Source organism: Gadus chalcogrammus, chromosome 7 (genome assembly GCF_026213295.1).
Source record: "Gadus chalcogrammus isolate NIFS_2021 chromosome 7, NIFS_Gcha_1.0, whole genome shotgun sequence".
In the NCBI taxonomy this organism is placed as follows: domain Eukaryota; kingdom Metazoa; phylum Chordata; class Actinopteri; order Gadiformes; family Gadidae; genus Gadus; species Gadus chalcogrammus.
Genome location: NC_079418.1, coordinates 18930925 through 18956588, shown reverse-complemented (window position 1 = coordinate 18956588; position 25664 = coordinate 18930925). Strand labels below are relative to the sequence as shown.

Genomic DNA, 25664 nt, shown 5'->3' with positions numbered 1-25664 from the left:
GATTAGGGGACCCATTTCGGACTCAGACGCGACGTTGTCCCGCTACTCTGGAGCTACTGTAAGACCTCCAGACCGTTGGCACCCAACCGCACCACTCAGTCCGATTACGGGACCCATTTCGGACTCAGACGCGACGTTGTCCCGCTACTCTGGAGCTACAGGAAGACCTCCAGAACGTTGGCACCCAACCGCACCACTCAGTCCGATTACGGGACCCATTTCGGACTCAGACGCGACGTTGTCCCGCTACTCTGGAGCTACAGGAAGACCTCCAGAACGTTGGCACCCAACCGCACCACTCAGTCCGATTACGGGACCCATTTCGGACTCAGACGCGTCTTCTTCGGACTTCTTGTTTACTAGACCCCTGGTAGATATTATGACCCCTGGGAGTCTAAACATAACCCATGGGAGTCTAAACATAACCCATGGGAGTCTAGAACTTTTGTACTGTAGCGACCCTGGGACAGTTAAATAGTTTGTGTGTTATGTGTTACATTATATTTCGTTGTCCGCTATGCCAGTTGTTCTATGTGTATGTATTGTAATGTTCTTCTTGTCAATCAGCGTGGGGGCGAATCATTAGGTCAGCTGGGGGAGGGCCTTGGAAGAACAGGAGGGTGGGGGCCTGCACGCGCGTGAGACCGTGTTGGGGGTTGCCGGGGTAACCGGGGTTTGGTTTGTGTCGGTTTTCTGCCGTTGGTTACAATGTTACGGGTTTCAGTGACCTGGTTTTGGTTCATTAAAACTACCTTCAACTACAAATGACTCGACATCATTATGTCACCGGCGAGGTCGTTACAGTACTCTAAAAAATAACGCTTAGTTTTGTACGCTTAGGGGGTGGGGCATTGGAGGAAGGCGGGATGATTTGAATGTGCTGTAATTCTCAAATGCAACAAAGGTCAGAGTCCCTTTAAACATGAAAATTTTTAAACATAACATATTTTTGTATACATAATCATCATATTTTCCCGCTCGGCTCTCGCCGCTTCATGGCCTTGGGGCGCTTCTGTCTGGATACGACATCACATCGCGACATCAGGCAGGGTTAGGTGCTTTGTCAAAGACACCTCGATACTCTGCTTGGTGAAGCAGGGGATCGAACCAACAACCTTCAGGTTACCAGCCAACCCGCTCTACCACCTGACCTACTCCAGACCTCCCTCCAGACACAGACAGACTGTCCTAGCTCACAGAACCAGTGAGTCATCGTCACTCTGGTCAAGGCTAGTGCTTTCACCTCAAAAAGTCGCCAAAAGTCACCAATAGCAGCTGAAAAAGAAGCTAGATTTGTCGCTTGTCGCTGTTTTGAAAAAAAGTCGCCAAAGGGGTCTGAAAAGTAGCTAAATATAGCGACAAAATCACTAAGTTGGCAACACTGCGGTTTGGTCCAGTAGTCGTAAGCGTCTTTGTATTTAATGCGCATGCGCAGGCTTGTACGTAACCTTGAAATTGTACATTTGTCTATATATATTTCTAAATTGAGCTCCTAATCAAATATAACAGTGTTTTAGGAAGAAAACTTTTTTTTTTTTTTTGGATTGAATGACACAATTATTAATCAGTTGAATACACAACCTTAAAATTTTACATTTGTCAAAATGGATATTTCTTAATTGAGCTCCGAATTAAAAATATCTATATTTCACAGTATTTTGCAATAAAAAAAAGTTGTTTTAAAAATAAAACAAAAAATGTTTATTTGAATTGAATTACAAAATAATAATCAGATGAAGTACGGCTTAAAACCCTTTTTCCAGTGTAGCTGGAGGCGGGCTGCTTCCAGAAATGCGTATCTTACTCAAAAAATCATGTACAGACTTCTTTCAAAGTTTGTATGCGTGTGGGAGCACCACATACCCACAACAACATTCTCAGTGGTGGCTGGCGATCAAACATGTTGGTGGGGCACAGTAATAGACAGGGGTTATATATATAGTCTGAGGTTCTCCCCCCCCCCCCCCCCCCATATATTTTTTGGAATTTAATAGATTTGATTTCCTGTATTCTACCACTACCTATTTACCTGCTTTTCATTGAGATTCATAGCCTACATCCTGACTTGCAGGGCCTGGACAAGCTTACACTGCATACACTGGAAAAAGGGTTTTAAGCCGTACTTCATCTGATTATTATTTTGTAATTCAATTCAAATAAACATTTTTTGTTTTATTTTTAAAATAACTTTTTTTTATTTCAAAATACTGTGAAATATAGATATTTTTAATTAGGAGCTCAATTAAGAAATATCCATTTTGACAAATGTAAAATTTTAAGGTTGTGTATGAACTGATTAATAATTTTGACATTCAATCCAAATAAAAAAAAAATGTTTTCTTCCTAAAACACTGTTATATTTGATTAGGAGCTCAATTTAGAAATATTTGTTCAGGCAAATGTACAATTTCAAGGTTACGTACAAGCCTGCGCATGCGCATTAAATACAAAGACGCTTACGACTACTGGACCAAACCGCAGTGTTGTCAACTTAGCGATTTTGTCGCTATATTTAGCTACTTTTCAGACCCCTTTGGCGACTTTTTTTCAAAACAGCGACAAGCGACAAATCTAGCTTATTTTTCAGCTGCTATTGGTGACTTTTGGCGACTTTTTGAGGTGAAAGCACTAGCCTTGACCAGAGTGACGATGACTCACTGGTTCTGTGAACTAGGACAGTCTGTCTGTGTCTGGAGGGAGGTCTGGAGTAGGTCTAACTCTGCCATTTAGATTGTTAATATATATTGTGTATTGTGTGGCGGCAGTAGCTCAGGTGGTAGAGCGGGTTGGCTGGTAACCTGTAGGTTGTTGGTTCGATCCTCGGCTTCACCAAGCAGTGTATCGAGGTGTCTTTGACACTGCTGATGCTGGATCAGAGATTTCCTACTCTCCAGCAGAAGCGCCCCAAGGCCATGAAGCGGTGAGCGCCGAGCGGGAAAAATTGATGATGATGATGTATACAAAAAAATGTTCATGTTTAAATGAGAAACAATTGTTTGATTGAATTGTAATCTTTTTGATTGGATAAAACAAATTATTTCTGATAGATATTTCTTAAATGAGAAACAATTGTTGGAGTGAATCAATATTTTTTTGTTTAGGATTTAACATACGATTTAAATGTATTAACTTCATCCAAAGAATAGAATTATACTTGGTGCCAAGTTGTATTATTTTGTTTTTATGAACATAGGAAATATTGTTTGAGGCAAGCTATATATTTTTTATATATGTTCCAAAAAGCTTCAAAACATGATCAGGCAGCTGGTGCTCAAAGCAAGCATCACCTGACAGCTTTATTCCACTCTGCTTTAATCCATATCGGATGTATAGGATGGAGTTTAAGGTCTGCAAGGACATCCGGTTCCTGAGTTTGCTTTTTACCACGAGGACTGAGCTGCCTGTAAGTGCGTTGAGACGGGGGAGGGGCCGCGCAGGCACCCGGTGCTCGTTGTGAAGAGGTAATAGCGATAGTGCTTTCACCTCAAAAAGTCGCCAAAAGTCACCAATAGCAGCTGAGCTCCTAATCAAATATAACAGTGTTTTAGGAAGAAAACAAAAAAAAAATATTTGGATTGAATGACAAAATTATTAATCAGTTGAATACACAACCTTAAAATTTTACATTTGTCAAAATGGATATTTCTTAATTGAGCTCCTAATTAAAAAAATATCTATATTTCACAGTATTTTGAAATAAAAATAAGTTATTTTAAAAATAAAACAAAAAATGTTTATTTAAATTGAATTACAAAATAATAATCAGATGAAGTACGGCTTAAAACCCTTTTTCCAGTGCACACACACACACACACACACACACACACACACACACACACACACACACACACACACACACACACACACACACACACACACACACACACACACACACACACACACACACACACACACACACACACTCAGATGGATCCGATCGGGATTTCCGTTGCGATGGGTTTCCTCCATCAGCGACTTATACAATAAACAAATTATATAAAACAAAACCCCTCTTTCATTTTAAAATAATAGTATGCAAATATGTTAAATAGGCCTCCATCTTTTTTAAAATGTTCCTATATAGCCTATTTTATAGCTTACACACTGATATTTTAAAACAGGAATGCGAAATGCGAAATGCGAAATGCATCCTGGGATATTTAACGGTCCCAGGTCCACACCATGGACATATTGGGCTAGCCCCACCAGTAAGTAAAATAATCTCCGTCCACTTCAACAGAGAAACACTCTGAGCATGCGCATTTCAATGTTTCAAGTCCAATACACATTGCATTGGGCTGGTGGGGCTAGAGCCCCTCTTGCCCCTCCAGACGAACTCAGCCGGAAGAAGCAAGCCAGGGTCCACTAAAAATTAAATAAAAGCGCCAAACTTATTATTTTATAGTACTTTCTGGGGAGATTATTAAAAAAAAAAATATATATATGTAAAAATATATATATATTCTATTTTTTATGTATTTCCTTTATTTTCATTTTCATTTTCTTTTATTTTTTTCTTATGAGAGTAGCGACTTGCTCCTAATGACCAGACGCCACTGGTCATTCTGACCTGGGACATTTAGAATTGTCGGTCCTCCTCATTTTTTTCCGGTCATTGACCGGTAATAACCGAAAACGGAAACTCTGCTATAAACCGGCCTAACTTTCACCGTCAACACCGAACCCCTTCTTCTTCGCACGGCTGTCAACATCCGAAACATACGCAGGTTAGATTTTCTCAAACAGCAGTTTCAAGTATGGGTAGCATAGAACTTACGTTAGCCAAGTGGGGGCTCCATGATTGCTAAATCGAATGAGAGAGGTAAAATTGCCATTAAGGAAGGAAAGCATAGTATGCCTTGCGACTGTGCTTCGCAGCCTACCAGGAACGCCTAAAGGGCGTTCTTGTGTCATGACGGAAACACCCAAGCCTGCAGCTGGACCCTTCTCAAACAGAGGGGAATAGCGGAAGGCAAGATTTTTTTCCTAAAAACAATTTCCAGCAAACAGTTTGTTTCAAAATCATGTTTTCTTGGACTCTTATGCTATGTATAGGCCTACTTGTTGGGCAAGCTCCATAATATGTCTCCTTTAATAAATAAGTTGAGCTGCTATAAATCCCACTGACAGTTAAAGTGCTAGAGAGTATTCCCTGTAGTCGCCAGAATCCCTCTCACTCGACCCCTCTCGAAGAAGGCTTCGGGAGGGAGTTGGAGATGCACAAGATCAACACATAGCTTACTTACTGCCGTGCAAGTAAGCCAGCCCTTTTGCCAAAAATGCATTGTATACTGCATGTTACCAATCTCCAAGGGACACTCTCCGTTGACCCCAGTGTGTGTCGTGATCTATCAGACTGGTCCAATCAGTGTTTCCATTACCCCACAGGGCGCAAGGAGAGTGAATGCAAAAGCAGGATTGCGGTGAGAGACAAGACTTTCAGGACCAGTCGCAGTAGATTCCATTTCCTACGGTCTGTCACTGCCATGACGGCTGCTTTGTTGGAGATTGTGTTCCATCAGGTGCAGGCCGCTGTTATCTGGTCAATTTGCCACAACTCTTCCACTTGAAACATGATTGCTTTCCATGCCCCTCTTACCCCTTTGTCGCAAACATTTTCTGTCTTTTTTAGTTTCACCAGCTCACCTGCTTCTCTCACGTAATCATTCACACACAAGATATTTGGCAGGATTTATTTGGTTGACTGATTGAAGCAAACAACGTATTTACTGGGACCTTTGGTCGTAGTTCTAAATACAGAGTTTGGGTGCTCCTTTGTTATCTCGCCGTGTGTTTGCTATGGACCCCCCCCCCCCCCCCATCTCCTCCACACCCCTCAGACTAGGAAGACCTTTAGAGAGACAGGCTTACAGGAGAGAGGTTTGGTTGCAGACAGAAGGATTACCTCCAAGTCGCCATGCCCTTTTAAAGACGACGCGGACGTATACCTTCTGGATACTATCTTTATTAGTTATTTTGCGTTACTCAAGTCCCCCAAAGTCCAGTTGCCATCGACAGGGAAACTTCACTTTTAAAGCTTGTCATGTGGCTGCTGGCGGAACCGGAGAAAACACGATTTCTGAGCAAAGATGTCACTCAGTATTATTTGCAGTTGAACCGTTATCTCACAATTTGTCAAGCTTACAGGCCTACATGTCTTATCATTATGCTTGGGTACACACAGAAAGACCTGATGTGAAAGTCTAGGACATAGAGTTAATTGGGTGCAGGTAGATAAAGCCACCTTGTTGCTCTTGCCTGGACAGCCTATACGAAGGATGGGGAAACTAATCTTTCCCCACAAATAACAGAGTAATGTGGCGACAAAGAGCTTTAAGTCATAGATAGATAGCAACCGGAACGGTGTGAAATCAAAGTCTTATTTCAGACCTACTGGTGACACCTTGTCATATAAATCATCTCAAATATCATCACCTCCATTTCTAGCAGGTGTCGAAGTTCCTATAACCATTCCAACTGATTCCAACAATGAATGCATGGGGACTAGTTAATGAAAATGACTCTGAGTTCTCGTATAGGTAAAAAGGTAATTGAATATCTTTATTAGGCATACATCTTGAACACTGCAGCATTCAATTTTTTGTTCTTCAATTATGAGGATGGTTAAAGTCATATTTTATTTGGAGCCGGAGTCTTACTTATTAATCTAGTAGATTAAATCTACTATAATATAGTAGATTTACACAAATCTACTATATTAATCTTTCGGACATCCCCAGCCCAAAACAAGAATAAGAAAGAGAAAGGGGAGGGAGTACTTTAAACTTTAATCCTGTTTTGTTCAAGAATATATTTTTTCTTTGAAATCTCATTTAAATCTTGAATATGTAGAAACATAAATTTACATTTTAATTTATTTGAGGGCAGTGAACAGAAGGAGTCTTGACATTTTTGCAATCACTATATTCGATGCCTCTTGCAGAGACAATCCCTGTTCCAATGGTTTGGACTTTATGTTCCCCTCCCCATCTTCTTCCCCTCTTCTCTTCTTGATGGCTGAACGCACTCCCCATACAACTACTGATGGACAAGCATCCTTCAGGACAATGCAGAAGCCTAAAGAAAAAACTGAAACCTGAATGCATTGAAGGTATTATGTATCTCATGGATATTGAAACAATGTATCGATTCACTAAATCTTTCTCAAGTATGATTGCATTTAGTTATATTCATGTCATTTGGACATGAATATGTCATTTGTATTTTCTGAATGTGAGGGACTTTTCTATGACAAATGTATTTTCCCAGGACAGAGTCCTGTGTGCAGATGTCAAAAAATACAATTTCCATGAACAATAACACAGCAAACAATAACAACAATGGAAACAGCTTTGTTGTTGCAAACATATAACATCTTTATACTGTCACGTTGTCACATGCAGGTGCACGCACAAAAAAACAATACAAATACTATAAAATTGGGCTTAAAATACAATACATACATTATGTAAGCATCTACTGTAACTGGAGCACTAGTCTGTGAACATGTCCATGAACCTTTTCTTAAACACAGGAAAAGAAACAAGCTCCTCCAGTCTAAAAAGTGCTTCCCAGCTCAGCCTGAGGCAGATGACACTTAAACAAGCAGACATTACGGGTAAAAAGTTGTTGAATCTAGCAGATCTGCTTTTGAAAATTGAAAGTCGACTAAACAACCCTCAATCTCAGCAAGGCTGTCTTTGGTAAACACAGTAGAGCCTTTAATCCCAGCATGGCAACATGTGGGCCAGCCCCCGTGAACCTGTCTCATTGGTCCACACAATCATGTGTTGGACTCAAGCTGTTAAAAAAGTCTGCATAACCCGATATATCCCACTATTGTGTTTTGGACGACAACATGAACACACAACCAATTACAAATGATGCTGGTAAGGCAGCGTTTGGAAATATAAGAAAAAACGGTAAATCCCTGTAGGGAATGTAGTGTGTCCTCATCTTGGAGGAGCCAACCACATCCATGCCACTGAGTTATTAGTAATGTAACTCATGTTATGACTTAAACACACCGCTCTCATAAGGGTGTGTCGAAGTATCAATTAACGCCAAAGAAAACAACAGTGGTATTCCATGTTATACCAGTGTTAACATGGAAAGGATCGCTGCTTACTGCCTGGTTCTGATTGGCTCCCTGGACTGCCATTCATTCTATTCTTGCTCTTCTTACTTCTGATCCTCTAGCAGCTGATAGTTAACCTGCACTAAAGCCTCCATGTAGCCTGCAGTTTTAGGGATACTTAATTAGATTTTAAACGGTATGGAAATATCAGACGTCATTTATGCTTTTGGAGATAAATGTTAAAGCCATTGCGAAATGTGTGAATGTGTGAATTGGTTGATAACTTAAAATAGCCTTAGTTAATTATTTTGCAAACTCATTCACGCACGTTGCTTGGATTCTTATTAAAGCCACATTTAAAAGTTGTACAGTTGAAGGTTTCTGCTACACATATTTTATCTTATCTGTACAAAAATATTATATACAATAATGTCGCTGTAATACAAATGCATACCCACGTTTTAGGGCGAAAACATTCTTGTGGGATTTTCACAATGAAGTTGAGTCAGCCCAACCAGTCAAACCATGGCCGGTCCTCATTATAAATCAGATTTGCTCGCAATATGACTAAATATGCAATAACATATGTTTAAAAAGAAAAGACAATGTCTATTTACACTGAGCTTCTTGCAGTAGTCCCTTTTAGCGAGACAGAGGTTTGTGTGGGAGTGAAATCAATATAATGGTCAGGCTTGAATTCAATTATCATGAATAATTGAAAATGTGCCATAATCAGATACAACAAATGATTATAAATTCTCGCCTTTTTTCACTTAATCAATAGCAATAAACTACAAGTATAGCAATATAGTAATCACATAAACATCTGCAGCCTTTAAGAGGGATAGATTGTATATAAGTATTTTCTGTGCAAGCAAATATTCTTACTTGTGTCATACTGCAACAAAGACGTCCCCATTGAATCGTGAAACATGGTCACTGCAGGAAAGTGGTGAAGGTTGCTCCTTCAAGTGATGATTCCATCACTGTTGAAGTGTACAAATTGATAACACAAAAAAAAAAACATTCTGGGCTTTCCCTGTGGCAATGTAAACCTTAAAAGAAGACGCTTATCCTAAGCCTCTTATATAAAACACACAATAAACAGCTCAGTTCAGTGCAGCATCCACCGCAAGACAGTAAACGTTATTCACAGCAATTCAAGCATCTCTTAAAATACTTCCCGGCATATACTAAGTTGACGGGGGTGGCGACGGGGGGGGGCTAGCATTTTGAGATTTTGAGATCAGAGGCATATTTCCCGGTACAAAAAAGGGAAAGAAAGTTTCAACGCTCCAGATCATAAAAACCAGGGACATGGTGGCTTTTGAAGGACTCGTTGTTGTTGAACGGCGGGACGGGCGACGGCTTGGGGCTCCGCACGCTCTTGCCCTCGGTGGCCCTGGACGACTCGGAGACAAAGAGCCAGCTCACCAGCACCGAGGCCATGATGTGCTTGTACTCCTGCCGGAAGTTCCTGTTGAGCAGGCCGTAGATCACGGCGTTCAGGCAGCTGTTGAAGTAGGCCATGAAGTAGCTGACCACGAAGAGCCACTCGGGGATGAGGGGGCCCACGCGGCCAGGGTCGATGGACACCGCCAGGCCGATGAGGTTGAGCGGCGCCCAGCAGATGGCGAACAGCACGAACACCACGAACATGGTGATGAAGTTGCGCAGGTCGCTGGGCTTCAGGCGGGAGCTCTCCTCCACTTTGACCTTACGGCGAACCTGGAGGAAGAGAGCGCACGTGACGGTCGGGGTCGGGGATGCACCATGTTCATACTACAGTCGCCATCTTGCCTTCATTCTGTTGACCTTTTCTAGCATTCCTAAGCAGTGAGTAAATTATGATAATGTTAAGCAAACATTGAATTCCATGTCCCATAAAGGCACTTCCACTGTTTTTAGCTGTATTACATTTCCATATTCATGTATTATTTTTAAAACTGAAAGCGCTGGCGTAAAAAAACATGCAAAAGCTCAAGCAGCTGCAAATATGAGCCAACATTTTTTGGGTTTTCAAAAGAATGTGCTCCGTGCTGTGTTCATTGACGTCCATTATTTCTGACCCCCGCTATCTTGTTCGCCCACAGTGGAAAACAGAAATCAACATTGCAGACAACAAACCGAGAACACACTGTGTACAGACATGCACGGACGCCCATGCGCCTCGAAAGACGACGACCGAAAAAACATCGGGGGTCGTTTCACTGTAACGTGAACCGACAAGAACCGGTTCTCGGACCTGGATCACGAGCACCCAGATGCGCAGGTAGCAGAAGGTCACCACGGCGATGGGCACCAGGAAGTGGACCACCACCACGGCGATGGTGTAGGAGCTGCTGACGTTCTGGGCGAAGGTGCAGGAGTACACTCGCGGGTCGTAGCGCAGGGAGCCCACGAAGAAGTTGGGCACCAGCGCGGCCACGGTGAGCAGCCAGATGAGGCCCACGTAGAGCAGCGTGCGGCGGACGCTGTACAGCCGGCTGTAGGAGAAGGAGTGGCAGATGTAGCAGTAGCGGTTCACCGCGATCCCCGTGATGTTGAAGATGGAGCCGATGACGCTCAGCCCCATGAGGAAGCCGCTGACCTGCAGCCCAGAGAGAGGGGGGGAGAGGGGGAGGGAGGGAGGGAGGGAGAGAGAGAGGGAGAGAGAGAGGGAGGGAGGGAGGGAGGGAGGGAGGGAGGGAGGGAGGGAGGGAGAGGGACGGAGGGAGGGAAGGAGGGAGAGGGACGGAGGGAGGGAGAGAGAGACGGAGGTGGGGCGGAGGAGGGAGGATTATTGAGAGAGAGAGAGAGAGAGAGAGAGAGAGAGAGAGAGAGAGAGAGAGGGAGGGAGGGAGGGAGGGAGAGGGACGGAGGGAGGGAGGGAGGGAGAGGGACGGAGGGAGGGAGAGAGAGACGGAGGTGGGGCGGAGGAGGGAGGATTATTGAGAGAGAGAGAGAGAGAGAGAGAGAGAGAGAGAGAGAGAGAGAGAGAGAGAGAGAGAGAGAGAGAGAGAGAGAGAGAGAGAGACAAGAAAATAAGGGAGAAGGCGAGAGAGAGGCAACAAATTGACTTATAAATAACCAATTAGTTTCGCGGACATGGGCCCCCATACGTATTGCGAATCTATGGCTGCTCACCATGCATTGTGTGTTGCCCAGCGACCAGCCGTCATGGAATAGCGCGTAGAGAACCAGAGGATACGGGTAGAACGCCACCACAAGGTCAGCAAAGGCCAAACTCACCACAAACACATTACCTGCAGAGGAACACAAATCAATCACGATTACACATCAGGCACTGTGCCTTCACTGGCAGAGTCCAGGAGGCTAGGAACACGCCGTTCGAATCGCTCCTGTTTCTCAATGTTTCTGTGGAGGCTCGGAACACAGCGTTCGATTCGCTCCTGTTTCTCAATGTTTCTGTGGAGGCTAGGAACACAGCGTTTGATTCGCTCCTGTTTGTCAATGTTTCTGTGGAGGCTAGGAACACAGCGTTCGATTCGCTCCTGTTTCTCAATGTTTCTGTATGTCTCAATGCACATTTACTGCACCAATAGGAAAAAGATCAAACAAGGTAAATAAAGGAATACATGAAATAGATGATTAGCTACTGAAGGAATATAGCACTGTAATCCTTTAGGGCCATTGGCGTGTGGAAGAGCTACATTAGACCAGTGAGACACCAGGATTATGTATATTATCTATGTGGACTGACAATGAGGTCGCCTGAGAAATAAATCTGTTTCTTCTCTTTGCTGACATCTGAACCATCTTATAAGGCAGTCATATGGCGTTGCCCATGGACAGACAGAGGATTCTTGTAAGCAGTAAGTAAGCAATATGTAAGCTGACCTCGCTCTTGAGCAAGAGAGCGAGGAACCCAACAGGAAGTGGAGGTGGGTCAAATGAAAGCATGGCTGACCAACAATCGACTAGCCTGGGTATATCTATGCTGCCTTTTGCACGATTTCATTTTGCGCTGCTAGGCAGCCTGGATTCCATGGATCCAATTTTCGCCTGAGATAGGGAACCAATCACAGAACGGGGAGGGACGGCAAGACGAAGACGACGTCTATTCGACACACCCATCGTCTTCTTCGTCATCGAATTTCTGTCGCTCTACATACATCATCTGGTATAATTGATACGAATGGCTATGAGCTACGTACAGACTCATATGATAGACACTTGTAGCGCCCAATAAACGGCTCCGGGCAATCGTAAACCACGCCTCAAATACGAGAAAATGAATGTGTGGTTCCCAGACCTCTTCTCAATGTAGATTGAGATCTGAGGTATGGCGTTTAGCCAGGCTAACAATCGACTGGACTGGACAGACATTGATAAAAAAAACAAAAAAAAACGAAAGCATTTTTGAACATGAAAGTGGGAGGGACAGTGAGTGCTCCAAACGTAGTGACGGGGTTGTGGTCCGGTGTGGGTACCAGATTGACTCGGCTGCCAGATCGACTCGGGGTCCTAGATGCGCAATAATGACGCCCTTCCTGTAAACACTGTCTTTTAAATGCGCATGCGTGTTTCATTCATTCCCATGTTATTCCCAAGTATTAACGTTTTCTAATCTATGAATAATAATCTAATGTACAAATTATTGTTGCCTATACTTGGCAACAATAATTCCTTCAGAATAAGAGTCCCTAACAGGAACTGGGTTACATATGCATTCATCAGTGCTTTTAGACGTGTTTCCAATGGAGAACGGGCTGCGTTCAATGAAATCAAAACCAAAACGGATTGAGCCTTCTTTTTAAGTCCATGATTGACCCCGTTTGTAAACAACCCTTCCGGGTTTTATCCGTTGGCTTGCGTCGATGCGTCAATTGTCGATACGCCATCTGTAAGCGCAGGAACCCGAGTCGATCTGGCAGCCGAGTCTATACGGTACCCACAGTGGCATCGGCTGACACTGAGCATCGGGAGCGAGAGGAGAAAGGGGTGAGGGCCATGGGTGAGGGTGAGGTCGGGGGCCAGAGATAATGGACGTCAATGAACACAGCATGGAACACATTATTTTTTAAAACAAAAAAGGCTGGTTCATATTTGCTATTGCTGAAGCTGCTTCATGGTTTGGTATGCCAGTGCTTTCAGTTTTTTTTTAAAATAATATGGATATGTAAAGTCCATGTTTGTCTAACATTATAATAATATACTGAATTCTTAGGAATGCTGGCAAAGTACAACAGAATGAAGACAAGATAATGAGATAATATATTGAACAACAATAAAAATGAGTAAAAAGTAAAATGCCATAGGTCAAGATGCCAATATGCTGAAAAAGAAAGATACAATTCTGTTATGATGACGAGGTGCTATCGGAGAGTGTGAACTTCCCTACTCCCCCCGAAACGAGATGTTAATTCATGCATGTGTGGATTTGTGGAAAGAATCGTCTGTGTCACATGTGTAATGATTTGGCTTACACCCACCCACACAGACACACACAGAGACACACACGCACGCACCCACGCATGCACGCACGTACGCACGCACGCACACACACACACACACACACACAAACACACACACACACAAACGCACACACGTGGGTTGTTTTGGCTGATCTGTGTGTGCATTTGGGGTCAATTGTTAGAAACAGAGGAAGAAGACAGACGGAGGCTGATGTCATTTTGGGCTGATTCCTGGTGATTCAGGCCGTTGAGACGTGAACAGTTCCTATGCCCATCCATGGGAAAAATACACACTCCCTTCAGCCTCTCTGTTCAGCGAGTGGTACCTCCTCTGTCATGTAGTGTTGTCATGTATTTAGGACATGACTGGGCGTCTGTATTACAGAAACATCATAATATCATAAAGCCTATCATAATAATGAGCAGCCCAAGTGGCAATTCTTTGTCCACCAGACCAAAGTAGATGTAGCCTCTACCTCCCTTTTTATGCACACATATGCAAAAAAAAAACACACATACTCACATCAATGCAAAGAATCCTGTGTTACGATACTAGCAATAGGGTTCGTTTAAGGGTGCTTAGAGTTAGGGTCAGTACTGACGTCACACAGAGGGGACGGTGTTGAGGTGCTCATCACAGGTAAGAAGCAACAGCTGAGTGGGCAGGGGGAGGCTGGGAGTTTTGAGACTGAGTGGAGAGTGCCTGCTGCTGGTTTCAGCAGGTGAGACTGAGGGGTGAATGAAAGCAACCCGATGGACACACGTTGCTTGGCGACTTTGAGAAGAGAACCTTTTGGATTTTTATATACACGGCTAACTGAAGGAAGAGTATAGAACGCGGGCCTCGCCTGCAGACTAGGTGCTGGTGTGGCGGGAAGCGGATTCTGTTCCCCTACGGTGGCTGTGGACCTGTGGTGAGTACCTCACACCTAACCCCCTAGATAGGTTAGATCGCACTCACCCAGGGGAAGATTAGGAACAACACTCAAGTTCAGCACACCACGTAGGGACAGACTTAGGTTACGGGCTGTCTACCCAGGTTAATAGCGAGCTCGGTAGGTCAGAGCGTAGCATCCTGTCATTGATGAAGAACTAATTTGATCCTTTGTGGTAGCGTCATTTCGGCTAGGTATGACTCGGAGAGTGGTAAATATTCAACACGTGGTTTATTACAAAGAGACACAAGGTAAACAAGCTTGTGTTCTGGAGGTGGTTCAAGAAGCATCTCACGAACACAGGTAAGAATTCAGTTGATGTTGGAAGTGGGCGGAATGGTACATAAACGTTGCCTACTGGTTCTAATTTACCCAGGTAAAACTTTGGTCAGTCTTGGCTTTTGCGGAAATGGCAAAGAGGCCATGTTTGTACTAATAAAACCTTATATGGTGTTGAAGAAACCATTCATTACCGTTGTTAGCTTGAAACATGTCATCAGAAGAAGCATAGACTAAAATAGTTTACATCAGTATCACTCTCTGTGGGTGGACATGTGACAGCCGTTGTTAGCATTTGAATTGTTAACATCAAAGACGAGGAGCGCGTCCAAGAAATGTGGATGAGAATGCAAATGTTGACAGTCACAGAACGAATAACAGATTTTATTCCTTCAAGGGTGTGTTTAGAACAGGGGTACTCAAGTACAAATGATGAGGGGCCACAATTTTTTTTTTCAGTGACTCAAGGGGCCGGTCGGTATACGTGTGACTGAGGCCGATATATGCTCCGTTTTAGACGTAACGCGTAATGTGAGACTCCTTTCAGGAGTCTCACATTTCCGGTTTTACAGCATAATAGCGCCATTTTTAAAAGGCTGTGACAGAAGCGAATGAAGAATTTTGAAGAAGGAGAAGAAGAAAACACAAGAACGTATTATGATAATTATAAATATAAAAAAGCCAGCGATTTCCACTTCCACGCCCACAGATTCGTTCGTTGCTCCCCCTACTGTTCTGGCGGAGAATCCCCTTGCAACACGCGCAATCCTTAAGGAACCTTAAAGGAACCGTAAATCAAAACTTGTCTAAAACAAGTCCCTTGTGTAAATTACGTGCTTACATCTCTGCGTCGAAAACGACCCTAAATCGGCCTTGACTGCTGCTGAGATGGACTGTCTGCCTCGAGTTTGGGAGGGCTGGAGCGGTCTGTGGGCTGGAGTGCTATCTGTTTATCGTTGCAACCCCCAGCCTCGTATTGAGATCGCGGCGCGCGGTTTCAAAATAAGAGCGCCCAGCACGATTTTTTTTTTTTTTTTTTTTTTAATAATTAAAAAAACTTTTCAGAACAGCTCGAGGGCCATTAATAGACACCCCGCGGGCCACAAAAGGCCCGCGGGCCGCTACTTGAGTATGACTGGTTTAGAAGCTATTTCAGACCTTGACTTTCAATTGAAAGACTGTCAGACTGCGAGAAAATCAATGGTATAAGAATCTGTACAGAGTCAGACCAAATCAAAGGTTGACAATGTGTAGAAAACATTGAGCAAGGCAAGTGTTGAGAACTAAATAATTAACTCCTTCTCCAATGTATTTAAGAACGTCAGCCCTGTTGCTCTCCACAGGAGTGTCTATGCCAACTACTGTGGAGAGAGTGCAGGCAGATGTGTGTGAAGCAAGTGTTTGTGTTAGCCTTTGCCTCTTCCACTCGCGCTATTTCCTTCTGCTATTAAGAAGGAAAATAAGTCTTGGTTAAATAAGGCTGAGACAGGGACTAAAGCAATTCTCTTACGAACAATTGTACGGTAGGTGGCGAAAATAGGAGAGCATAACGAGCATAGATGAATATCCTTTGAAGCACACAATGTTCATCTGAGTTGTCACCATCTCCTTCTTTTTTCAATAAGATTTGACATTTAATTAGCTTTCCACATTTCCGCTTTCACAAATAGAACAGAATAAATATAAAGTCAAAATTCATAATAAATCCCTTCAATTAAATATCTGTCAGAAATAATCTTATCCTCCAAGTAGAAATTGGCTGAACATTTCCATTATCTGACCAACTCATCAAAGAAAGTTTGAAATTAGTTTGTTTTACTATTCTTGTGTCTGATTCATTGTGTTTTACCACAGCATTCTCCTGCCACTAACATCTCAGTCTAAATGGCTGCATTTCCTCCCTGAGCACAATTCAAGACAGAGAGGTTCGGGTTAAGTGCCAGTGGTAAAGTATAAAGTGGCGAATGTGTCAAAGAGATGTAGGCCCTGTTGATTGACTGTTTTGTGAGTAAGCTACAGTCATTTACTGAAAACATTTTTTTTTTTTAAATAGAGAGGGCTCGGTAGAACTTACATTTAAGAAGAATTATCCATATTATAGATATCCTGTTGTTGTGTTTTCAACTTCAGATGTTTACGTCTTTGATATATTCTGTTAAGAATACAAGCTGTTCAAACATTATGGTGAGGGCGACAGAAGAACAGACGTCTAAAGTGTGGGAAATAGTCTGATTGATTAAATTGGTGTGGTGGCGAGTTGGAGGAGAGTGTGTTTGATCTCTCTGATGTGTCTGTTTATGTGTATACTTTAGGGAGGCGCTCGAGAACAAATCTCTGGCTGTGTTAGACACGTTGAAGATAAAGGCTGACCAGCTCTTTCATTTTTACGGTCAAGCGAACTGCCCCTTCCTCACTAAACTGCAGACACGACTTGAAGAAAATGTCATCAGTATCATCCCACCGCTGGCTTTAAGCAGGCAGCTGGATCTCTGCCAAAGTCATAAAATATAAGACAAGTCTGCAGAAATCCACAGATTTACCATTTGAATAGTAAATCTGTCGCTTTCATTCCCCAAGCATGGATGATACACCAGCAATTGGATATGGTTCCATTGGCCCATCCTAACACAGTTATGTAAAACAGACTCAAAGCAGCAGGTGTCAGCCAAATGGCAAAGCTCAAGCTTTTTTTATATTAAACATCTTATAATATTATAAACAGGTGGCAGAGTCCCCCTATGTCCCTGAGGGTTCTGTATAGGTTAATCCAAACAGAATGGTCCCCTCTCCCTGTTTACTATTGACATGGGACTCTGTCTATTACAGCATCAAAGAAGCTCAATATGCAATCTGCTAATTACTCGTTGGCAAGTTGATCATACATGTTTATTTGTGAATGAAGGAGAAATAAAGACAGAAATAAGAGTGAGAAAGAAACTAAGATAGAAAAAATAAGTGGTGCTATTAGGTGGGGGAGTACGATTAGACTGACATAAATGCATTGGCATTTCAAAGCAAAAGATATCCGACTCTATAGAGCTTATTTATCTTTCAATGTCAGTCTCATCATTGATAGGGGGCTAAGCTGCTATCAAGGTTCCTTGAAGTAAAAAATAAATGAGGGAAACCAAATTTATGAAGAGAAAAGACATTGCAAACGAAACATACAGACTCTCCCTGTTTAAAACGACACTTTAATCACAGAGAAAAAGGTTTAAAACGTTTTTTAAAAGCTTTTTGGAGCAATCCAGAGAAAGAACTAATAGGCATTGGGAGATGGTTCCAGGCCTGACCTTTGGTCTTTCTGCCCCCAGCTGGCCCTGGGGGCAGACAGATCAACCCTGATCAGCAGCTTTAAGTGGCCTCACATTTGACTCTGTAATGAAGTGGTAAACTGATTTGATTATCTTAAACTGAAAACAGCATAGAGAAATATGTCTGGTGAATCTAACAACAATAACATTTGAGATACACAAAGAGGTGTTTGCAAAACACATCACACAACACCAATGGGGCAATTTCAAGGAACCAAAACCAACTAAAAACCTTGGAGTTTGAAAATAATTGCTGCAACGTTTGCCATTTAGTAGTGTACTTTTGAGTTTGGATTTTAGATTTTCTTAAATCCGGCATAGTCACAGGGAGTCAACCTGAATTCTGTGGAGGTTGAAAGTGGATAAGGGCGTAACGTTCCTTGACAAAGCTGGCATCAATAATTGGATATTATTCTGAGCAAATGGATCAAGACACCCCAACAAAAAGCACAAGAAATTTGTTGTTGAAGTTGTTCAGGTCATTATTTTGCTTGTGCAAAACATTTTCTCAGGTTTCATTAAAAGAATACATTCCAGACAATGCTTTATACACTTTGTAAATTATCGTATGAACAATTATAATTTATAACAGATTATGAATTGCTATTCTTGTAGAAAAAATGCTTATTAATTCCTTATTTAACACGAATCAATAAATCGTTCAGAGTTTGAGTTATTCTAAAGTGCTCAGCAAATGTTTAATTTTAACCCCATGCTTGCGAGCTTTGGCCAAATTACAACTCAATCCATAATGCATGCCATTATAAGAAGTAATACTTAGAAGACCATCAGAATGAGCTCAAGAGGCGGCAACAGGTGCTATTCAGTCTGTCCTTCTCCATGCCGTTGTTTACTGATGTTTATTGGCCATGACTTTATCCAAACTGCAGCGGAGCGTTTGGTGTTGAAATACAAAGGCAGCTGCTGATCATAATGAAATGGGCTATGATTTAACACTTTCTAATCATTTCACATTGCAAAATACCTTAACTATTTAGACTAAATAATTGGTATACAGCTTCAATACTCAAAATCGAATTCCCCATTCTAGGAATGTATGCATTCACAGGCCTGTATTCAGTTATTTAAAAGTATCCTCCAAATGGCAGATATTATTATAAATATTTAGCATTTCAAAACAACATTCATTGATGCATTCCAATTCCACAGACTAATGTGTAGCTTTATTGCAATTTCAATGAATTGCACACATCAATTCTCCTCATTTGACGGTCTGACCATCTGTTTGCTGGTGAAAAAAGTCAAGGAAAATATTTCATAGCAAACAAACGCAGCATATTAGATTTGTATACATACATATTTTATCCATCTTCTAATTCTAATATTCTAATACTATATGAATATATGTTCTAATACTATATGAAGATATGTTCTAAAACTATATGAATTGGGAAACATTTCAATAATGTGAGAGATGGTCATAAATCTTTGTCAGACAGAATGTAATGTGACTAACTACAGTGTAATAATGTATCTAATGGGCTGGAATATAAGGGCATGATTCACTCCACCCATTTCATGCTCAGTAATATCTGTTATTGGATTCAACACAACACAAAAATAACATGTCAATCTTACGGATGAAGATGGCGGTATAATGGAAAACTGCACAATTACCTACAGCGAGAGAGTCAGAGTTCACTACTTACATAAGATGAGACGCATATGAATACCAGGAAAGAAAATGAATGGGGCGTAACATATTTCCCGCACTAACAAATGTGATGAAATTAGCCCAATTAAATAGAACTCTTGCAGCTATATATTTATACATATTGATGTGTGGTAAACAAAATGAGAACCAAGCAAGAAGAGAAAACATTCAATAAAAATATATCGCTCAGAGTTGATGCAAACATATTAATTAAAGTAAATGACTGTCAAAACGTAATGAACTGTGTTCCAATTAGGCCGAAAAAAAAGCTAAAAATAGGCTTGTGGAAGCAAAATGGTTAGTATGGTGCTAAGGACGACAGCTCGGCCAACACGGCCGTAATCACTACCTCATCCCTGTGGGGCCGGTCGGGGCAGAGGGCAGCACCTCAGTCCCCCTGCCTACGTCTGTCTCTGGCCAGCTTCTCCTCCCTTCCCCAGCTCTGGTGGTGCTCTTGTGGCTCGTTCTCAGTGATCCGTCGCCATGTTGTCTGGGCCCCCCACTCCTGGTGTCGGGGGTCCAAAGTACAGCTATGTTTGCCACGGTGGGATGGCGTCTCCGTTCTGAGTCCCACTCCACGGCGTCTCCTGAGTCCATCATGTACGTCCCGATGATTGGTTGTTCTAAAAAGGTTTATGTTTGACTTCTGAGGCTCTTCAGGAGGCAATCACGATGGGTGCTGTCAAAACATTTCTGGAAGTCGATTAAGTTGAAGTAGAGTTGTCGTTGCCGTTCTTCAAACTGTTCAATGGTGTCCCTGAGGGCGATGATTCGTGTCCCTGCGTCTTCTACTGTGTCGTTATCCGGCCTGCTCATCTCAGAGGACTACTTCCACGGCTCATTCTGGTACTTTGATTCAGCAGAATAACTTGCTGTTATAAGCAGTTCCTTTTGACATTATCAGTCTCAGTCTTATCTTGGATGAGTTCCATTGAAGCCTCACATATTGGTGAGATTTTTGAAAAACCAATGATGTAATGTGTCCTGGAATGTCCATCATAACTTCTGCCAAGGGTACCGTCCTTGGCCTTACTAAATGATGTCTTCTTGGGAACATGTGGATTGTAATGTCCATTCTACCGTCCTACCAACCGTAGGTGGTGTTGAGTTCATCTCCCACGGTCTCCATGGAAACATAGCGATATCATCTGAACTGTTATGTCAATTAAAACCTCTAACAAGATCATGAGCCAGGTATTTGGGGAACGCTCAGGAGAGTAGTTGGATAGATGGTTGGATGCATATGAATATGGATTCAATTATGTCATTTTTTTCAACCTAACAACGGAGGTAGGTGATTAGGTAAATGGAGGGGCAGATCTTTCCACGGCGCGAAACCATAATTGAATACGATTTATTGTTATTTATTTTCTAAAGATGATGTCTCCAACATCTTCTTTAGGGTTAGGGTTGGATAAAATAGGGCACATTTTATACAAAACCAATGACATCAGGTAAATTACCGACATTTAAACATTTCCAAACAAGGTGAGGTTTCCATGGAGACCGAGCTCAGCAGAAGTTGACCCCCAGTCCCCAGAGATGATAACCCTCACCCTTTTAATGTCGCCGGTATGATACGCTCAGACATTAAACATGACAACAATTCAAAAGACTTTTTAAGTTTCCATCAATACATGGTTGATGTATGTTTCCATGCACATATCGTTTATAAAAAAACATTTATAAATGCCTAGAGGTTATAAAGATACACAGTTCTCACCTTAGTTGAGCTCACGCAAACGTCTTAATTTATGCTTTAAGACTACCTGAGCCATCATGTATTGGAGCATTATCAATTGGTTACAATGCTTTATTAACACATTTCAAATTGTTTGTGAACCATAAACTTCCACTTTATAAAGTTATTAAGGTATATACTTTATAAAGGATGAATTCCCTCTGAACTCACCTTATACCACTACTTTATCAATGCTTCAACTTTGCATTTATCATAAATTGCTACCCAACTAGGAAGTCTTCCCCTGGACACTCATCATGCATCAATTTCAGCATCTATGCACATTTGTTACCAATTACCTGAGTGTCACAGAATGCATTACCGGTCTTTTTTTAACCACTCTCATTTTCTACTAAAGGCCGATTCATACCTCCGGATCCGGACGAAACGGTCCGTATCCGTATTTACCGTAGGGTGTGAATGGGCCTTAACACTGCAGGCTGACAGCAGATAATGGCTTAACATCTGTCCTTAACACATCTTTAAGACTACCTCAACCTCAAAGCCCACACAGAGAAAGCGTTGACCAACGAAAAAGCAAAATTAAAAACATGGATCTGTGTTAATAAGAATGATCAACTGTGATGCCCCGGTGTCTCATCGGGAAGAGTAGGCTACATACCATTAAAGGCTCGGTCCTTAGCGCAGCGACCCGGGTTTGATCCCTGCCCGTGCTCCTTGGCTGCATATCCTCCCCACTCTCTCCTATACCTTCCTGTCTATCTCACTCTCTATCATGAAGCATAAAATGCTAAAATAGATCTTAAAAATGAAATGATCGTCTAACAATTTTTCTGTGAGGTATATAGTCTGGGAGCGAGACGAAACATGAGGGGACAGAGAGCGGGTGAACATCAATGGTATCTTTGGAGGCAGGCTGTGTAATATTGCATCCGACTCTGCCAAAGGCTTCAAAGTGTAACGTTGAGGGAGAAAGGCGGATCCGCCGTGCACAGACGCATACTGCAGCGCACTTTCCCTCACGAGGAACTTAACAAGAGTGCAGGGACGCCTGTATTCCCGAAGACACCGGCAACAAATGGCATTGTGATGAACACCTTGTGTGCTGAGGGTATGCTGGCTGTCATCTTGCATGATTGACGCCGCCGTCGGTGTATGAATGTGTAATGAATTGCTGTAAGTCGCTATGGACAAAGGCGCCTGCTAAATGCCCCAAGTGCCCATTGTTCCAAACATATATTCTCATTTCATTTAATCATTATGCTTAAACTCCTAACTAATGGATATAAGAATCACAGAGAAAACCAGATTTGTACAGACAGGGAATAATTCCTACACTCTTAGAAAGGTTCTCAACTGCTAATTTGTTTTACAGTTGTATTTAGTTGCCAATTTTATATTCAGCTCTTAAAAGAGTGAAAGGGTGCATACAAACACACACACACAGGCACAGACATGCACACACACACACACACACACACACACACACACACACACACACACACACACACACACACACACACACACACACACACACCTCTATCAGCTCTGGAGACCATAGTTATAGTCTCCTTGAAAGCCTCACGTATTGGTGAGATTCTGGAGACACCCATGATGTCATGTGACTTGGGACGTCCATTAAGAGCTTAAACGGGGTCTTAGCCTGAGTCTCGTTCTCACAGCCAAAAGCGTTGTGGGTAAGCATGAACTCATCTAGGGAGGTTCTCATCCGCAGATTTGTTATACAGTTGTATTTAATTTCCAAATGTATTTTCTGCTCTAAAGCAATGACGAGGTACTGACCTCGGCGTCCTCCATTGTGTTTCTGCAGGGAAACACAGACGCAAAATTTATGTAAGCAACAGCTTGCCAAGTTATGATGGTCTGGTTAATTGAAGCATCAGCTTAGTTTATGAATATATGAAGACATCCTTAGTAAATGCAACTGAAGTCTGCATTCTTTACCATTCCTTGCACTTTCTCTGGATCACTGTTGTTTCGTCACCTTACTTATGGAAGCGCTTCACCCGTTTCTGTATAGGCTCATTAATTAGATTAGATTAGATTCGATTCACTTTATTTTCATTGCACAGTAACAGGTTACAATGCAACGAAATGTAGGTGGGTCTAATGTGGATGCAACAGCCACCAGAACAGTTTTTTCAGCAATTTACTCTAAGGGCATGGTACTATATGTTTTATGCATAATTTGGACCATCTCTAAAATATCCAAGCAACACAACCTGATTCGGGAGCCGGGTGTACAGTCACTGGGTTCCTGTTGATTTCAGACATGATGTCAAAGTAGAAGGCAGAGGTGTGAACCTTCGCCTATGAAAAATATAATAATTTGATGAAATAATCTCTTTTATTACCATGCAAATGACTCATGATGGAAGGTCCAATGTGGGGAACACAGACACTACGGGACTGGTTTAGGGTTACCATGATTTCATGATCCTAATCTGCAGTAAACAAATCGCCATCATAATTCACTCACATGAGTCCACTTAATAATAATAATAATAATAATAATAATAATAATAATAATAATAATAATAATAATAATAATAACTTGAATTGATTCCAATATACCACATTATTATTATTTTTTTGCCATGGCACTATTTTTGCTCTGTTAGATAATAATTGTATGCATATAAAAATAAATAAAAGGAAACACAAATGCTGACAGATATAGATAAGTAAAAATTTGTATTTTCATTGGATGCAACCTATAGAAAGGCCTTATTAACGTCACACATCAAAGAAACATAATCGCTCCTTAATTACCATCTGAATGACTTTATAGAATGAAATATTGACTTATGAGAAACGATTACAGAGAACGTTTACCAGATGAAAATGTCAAAGCCACCACAGGTTATTGCCGCGCTTCTGCAGCGCGCACGAGCGAAAAAAAGAAGGAATGACTCTTCATGACCAATGATTACTGCAAACAAAAGTTTTTGAACGGAAAGCCTTACAATTAGTGAATATTACCCCCTTAATTATTAATCGGCGATCGATTGCTTTCGGTGAGAAAAACACACGCTCTTACCGGAGTTCCTCAGCTTTCGGTTCCTAAACACCGAAACGATGACGAGAAGGTTCCCCAGCACGTCCACCACGGTGGTGAAGATTAAGATGCTGGCCAAGGTAGCGATCACCCAGGCGGGCCGGGTGTTTCCCTCCTCCGGCCGCCCCAGCAGTGTCCTTGTGCGATTATGTAGGAGAGGCAGTGCGTCCGGCATCACCACAGCACCACTGTGGGCTAACACCGCTGCCTGGAGCCCGGCACACACGGCGCGTCACAGCGACACATTGGCGCGCACCGTGCACTTGGATCTTCCTATGGCGCCAAAACAACTAATTGTACCTGCATTGAAGTTGGGTTACGTTGCTCATAAAGTCCGACACAACACCGAAACAACGCTCTATAGGTGCGATCTCTGTTATCTTAACTTACCTAACACCTTTTTATTATTATTATTTTATAATTTATTCAGTAATTGGTTTGCTCGCTCACCCTCTAATCATTTTAAATGCGTCGTTTTAAATCGTCCTCTCAATGATCAAGACGACGGGTCGGTTGCCTGCTGAGTCGTACAGTAGGACGCGGTGATGCCGACTAGATTTCCAAACATTTGAAGGCGCTTTCATGACGTTTCCCATAACAACACGATCCATTGCGAGACACTGACTGAGATGCGGTCCCCTGATTCTTGCCCTCCAAGTGGGCTGCCTGTCATTGTTCTTTTGTCATGTCGAACACGGTCATGATTAAAACGCTCTCTGGTAGAATTCACAATGAAAAGGTTACGAGAAAGCTTTCAAATAAAGGTTTCCTATACCTTTTTTTTTCTCACTCAAACGTCTCTTCAACCTCTCTCCGTCTTACAGTAGGCTTCCCAAAAGGTTATAAATACATATGTGAATGCGATTGTCTACATCAAGCTTAGGTTATGTGGCAGCATGTGCCTTCGGCTCTAGATGCACAGATGCCATCATGGTTTTGAAGGATGCTATGGCAGATGTGAGAAACAAAGCATAGGGCTGCAGAACATTGGCAGGCTACATTCATTATTTCAAATAACTAATTAAGAGTTGTGTGTGATTGATTGCCCCGATATTCTGACAGCATGCGGCCTCGAACACACTACAGCCAGCGTAGGTTATACACTGTATATTTCACAGCAACAACAAAACAAAAAAAAGGTAATTATGTTACATATTCTTTTACATTAAGCTGGGGAGAGTTCCAT

General features: G+C 42.1%; 1 protein-coding gene across 1 annotated transcript; it reads right to left on the bottom strand.

Annotated features, from left to right (window-relative positions):
• Positions 1 to 9312: 9312 nt before the first annotated feature.
• Positions 9313 to 24653, bottom strand: LOC130385845 (melatonin receptor type 1B-B-like). Its single transcript, XM_056594574.1, has 4 exons — positions 24461 to 24653; positions 11204 to 11322; positions 10323 to 10667; positions 9313 to 9805 (listed from the first exon to the last, which is right to left on the bottom strand). The coding sequence occupies exons 1-4, from the start codon at positions 24651 to 24653 to the stop codon at positions 9365 to 9367; spliced, it is 1098 nt and encodes a 365-aa protein (XP_056450549.1). The 3' UTR covers positions 9313 to 9364.
• Between the last annotated feature and the right edge of the window lie 1011 nt (positions 24654 to 25664).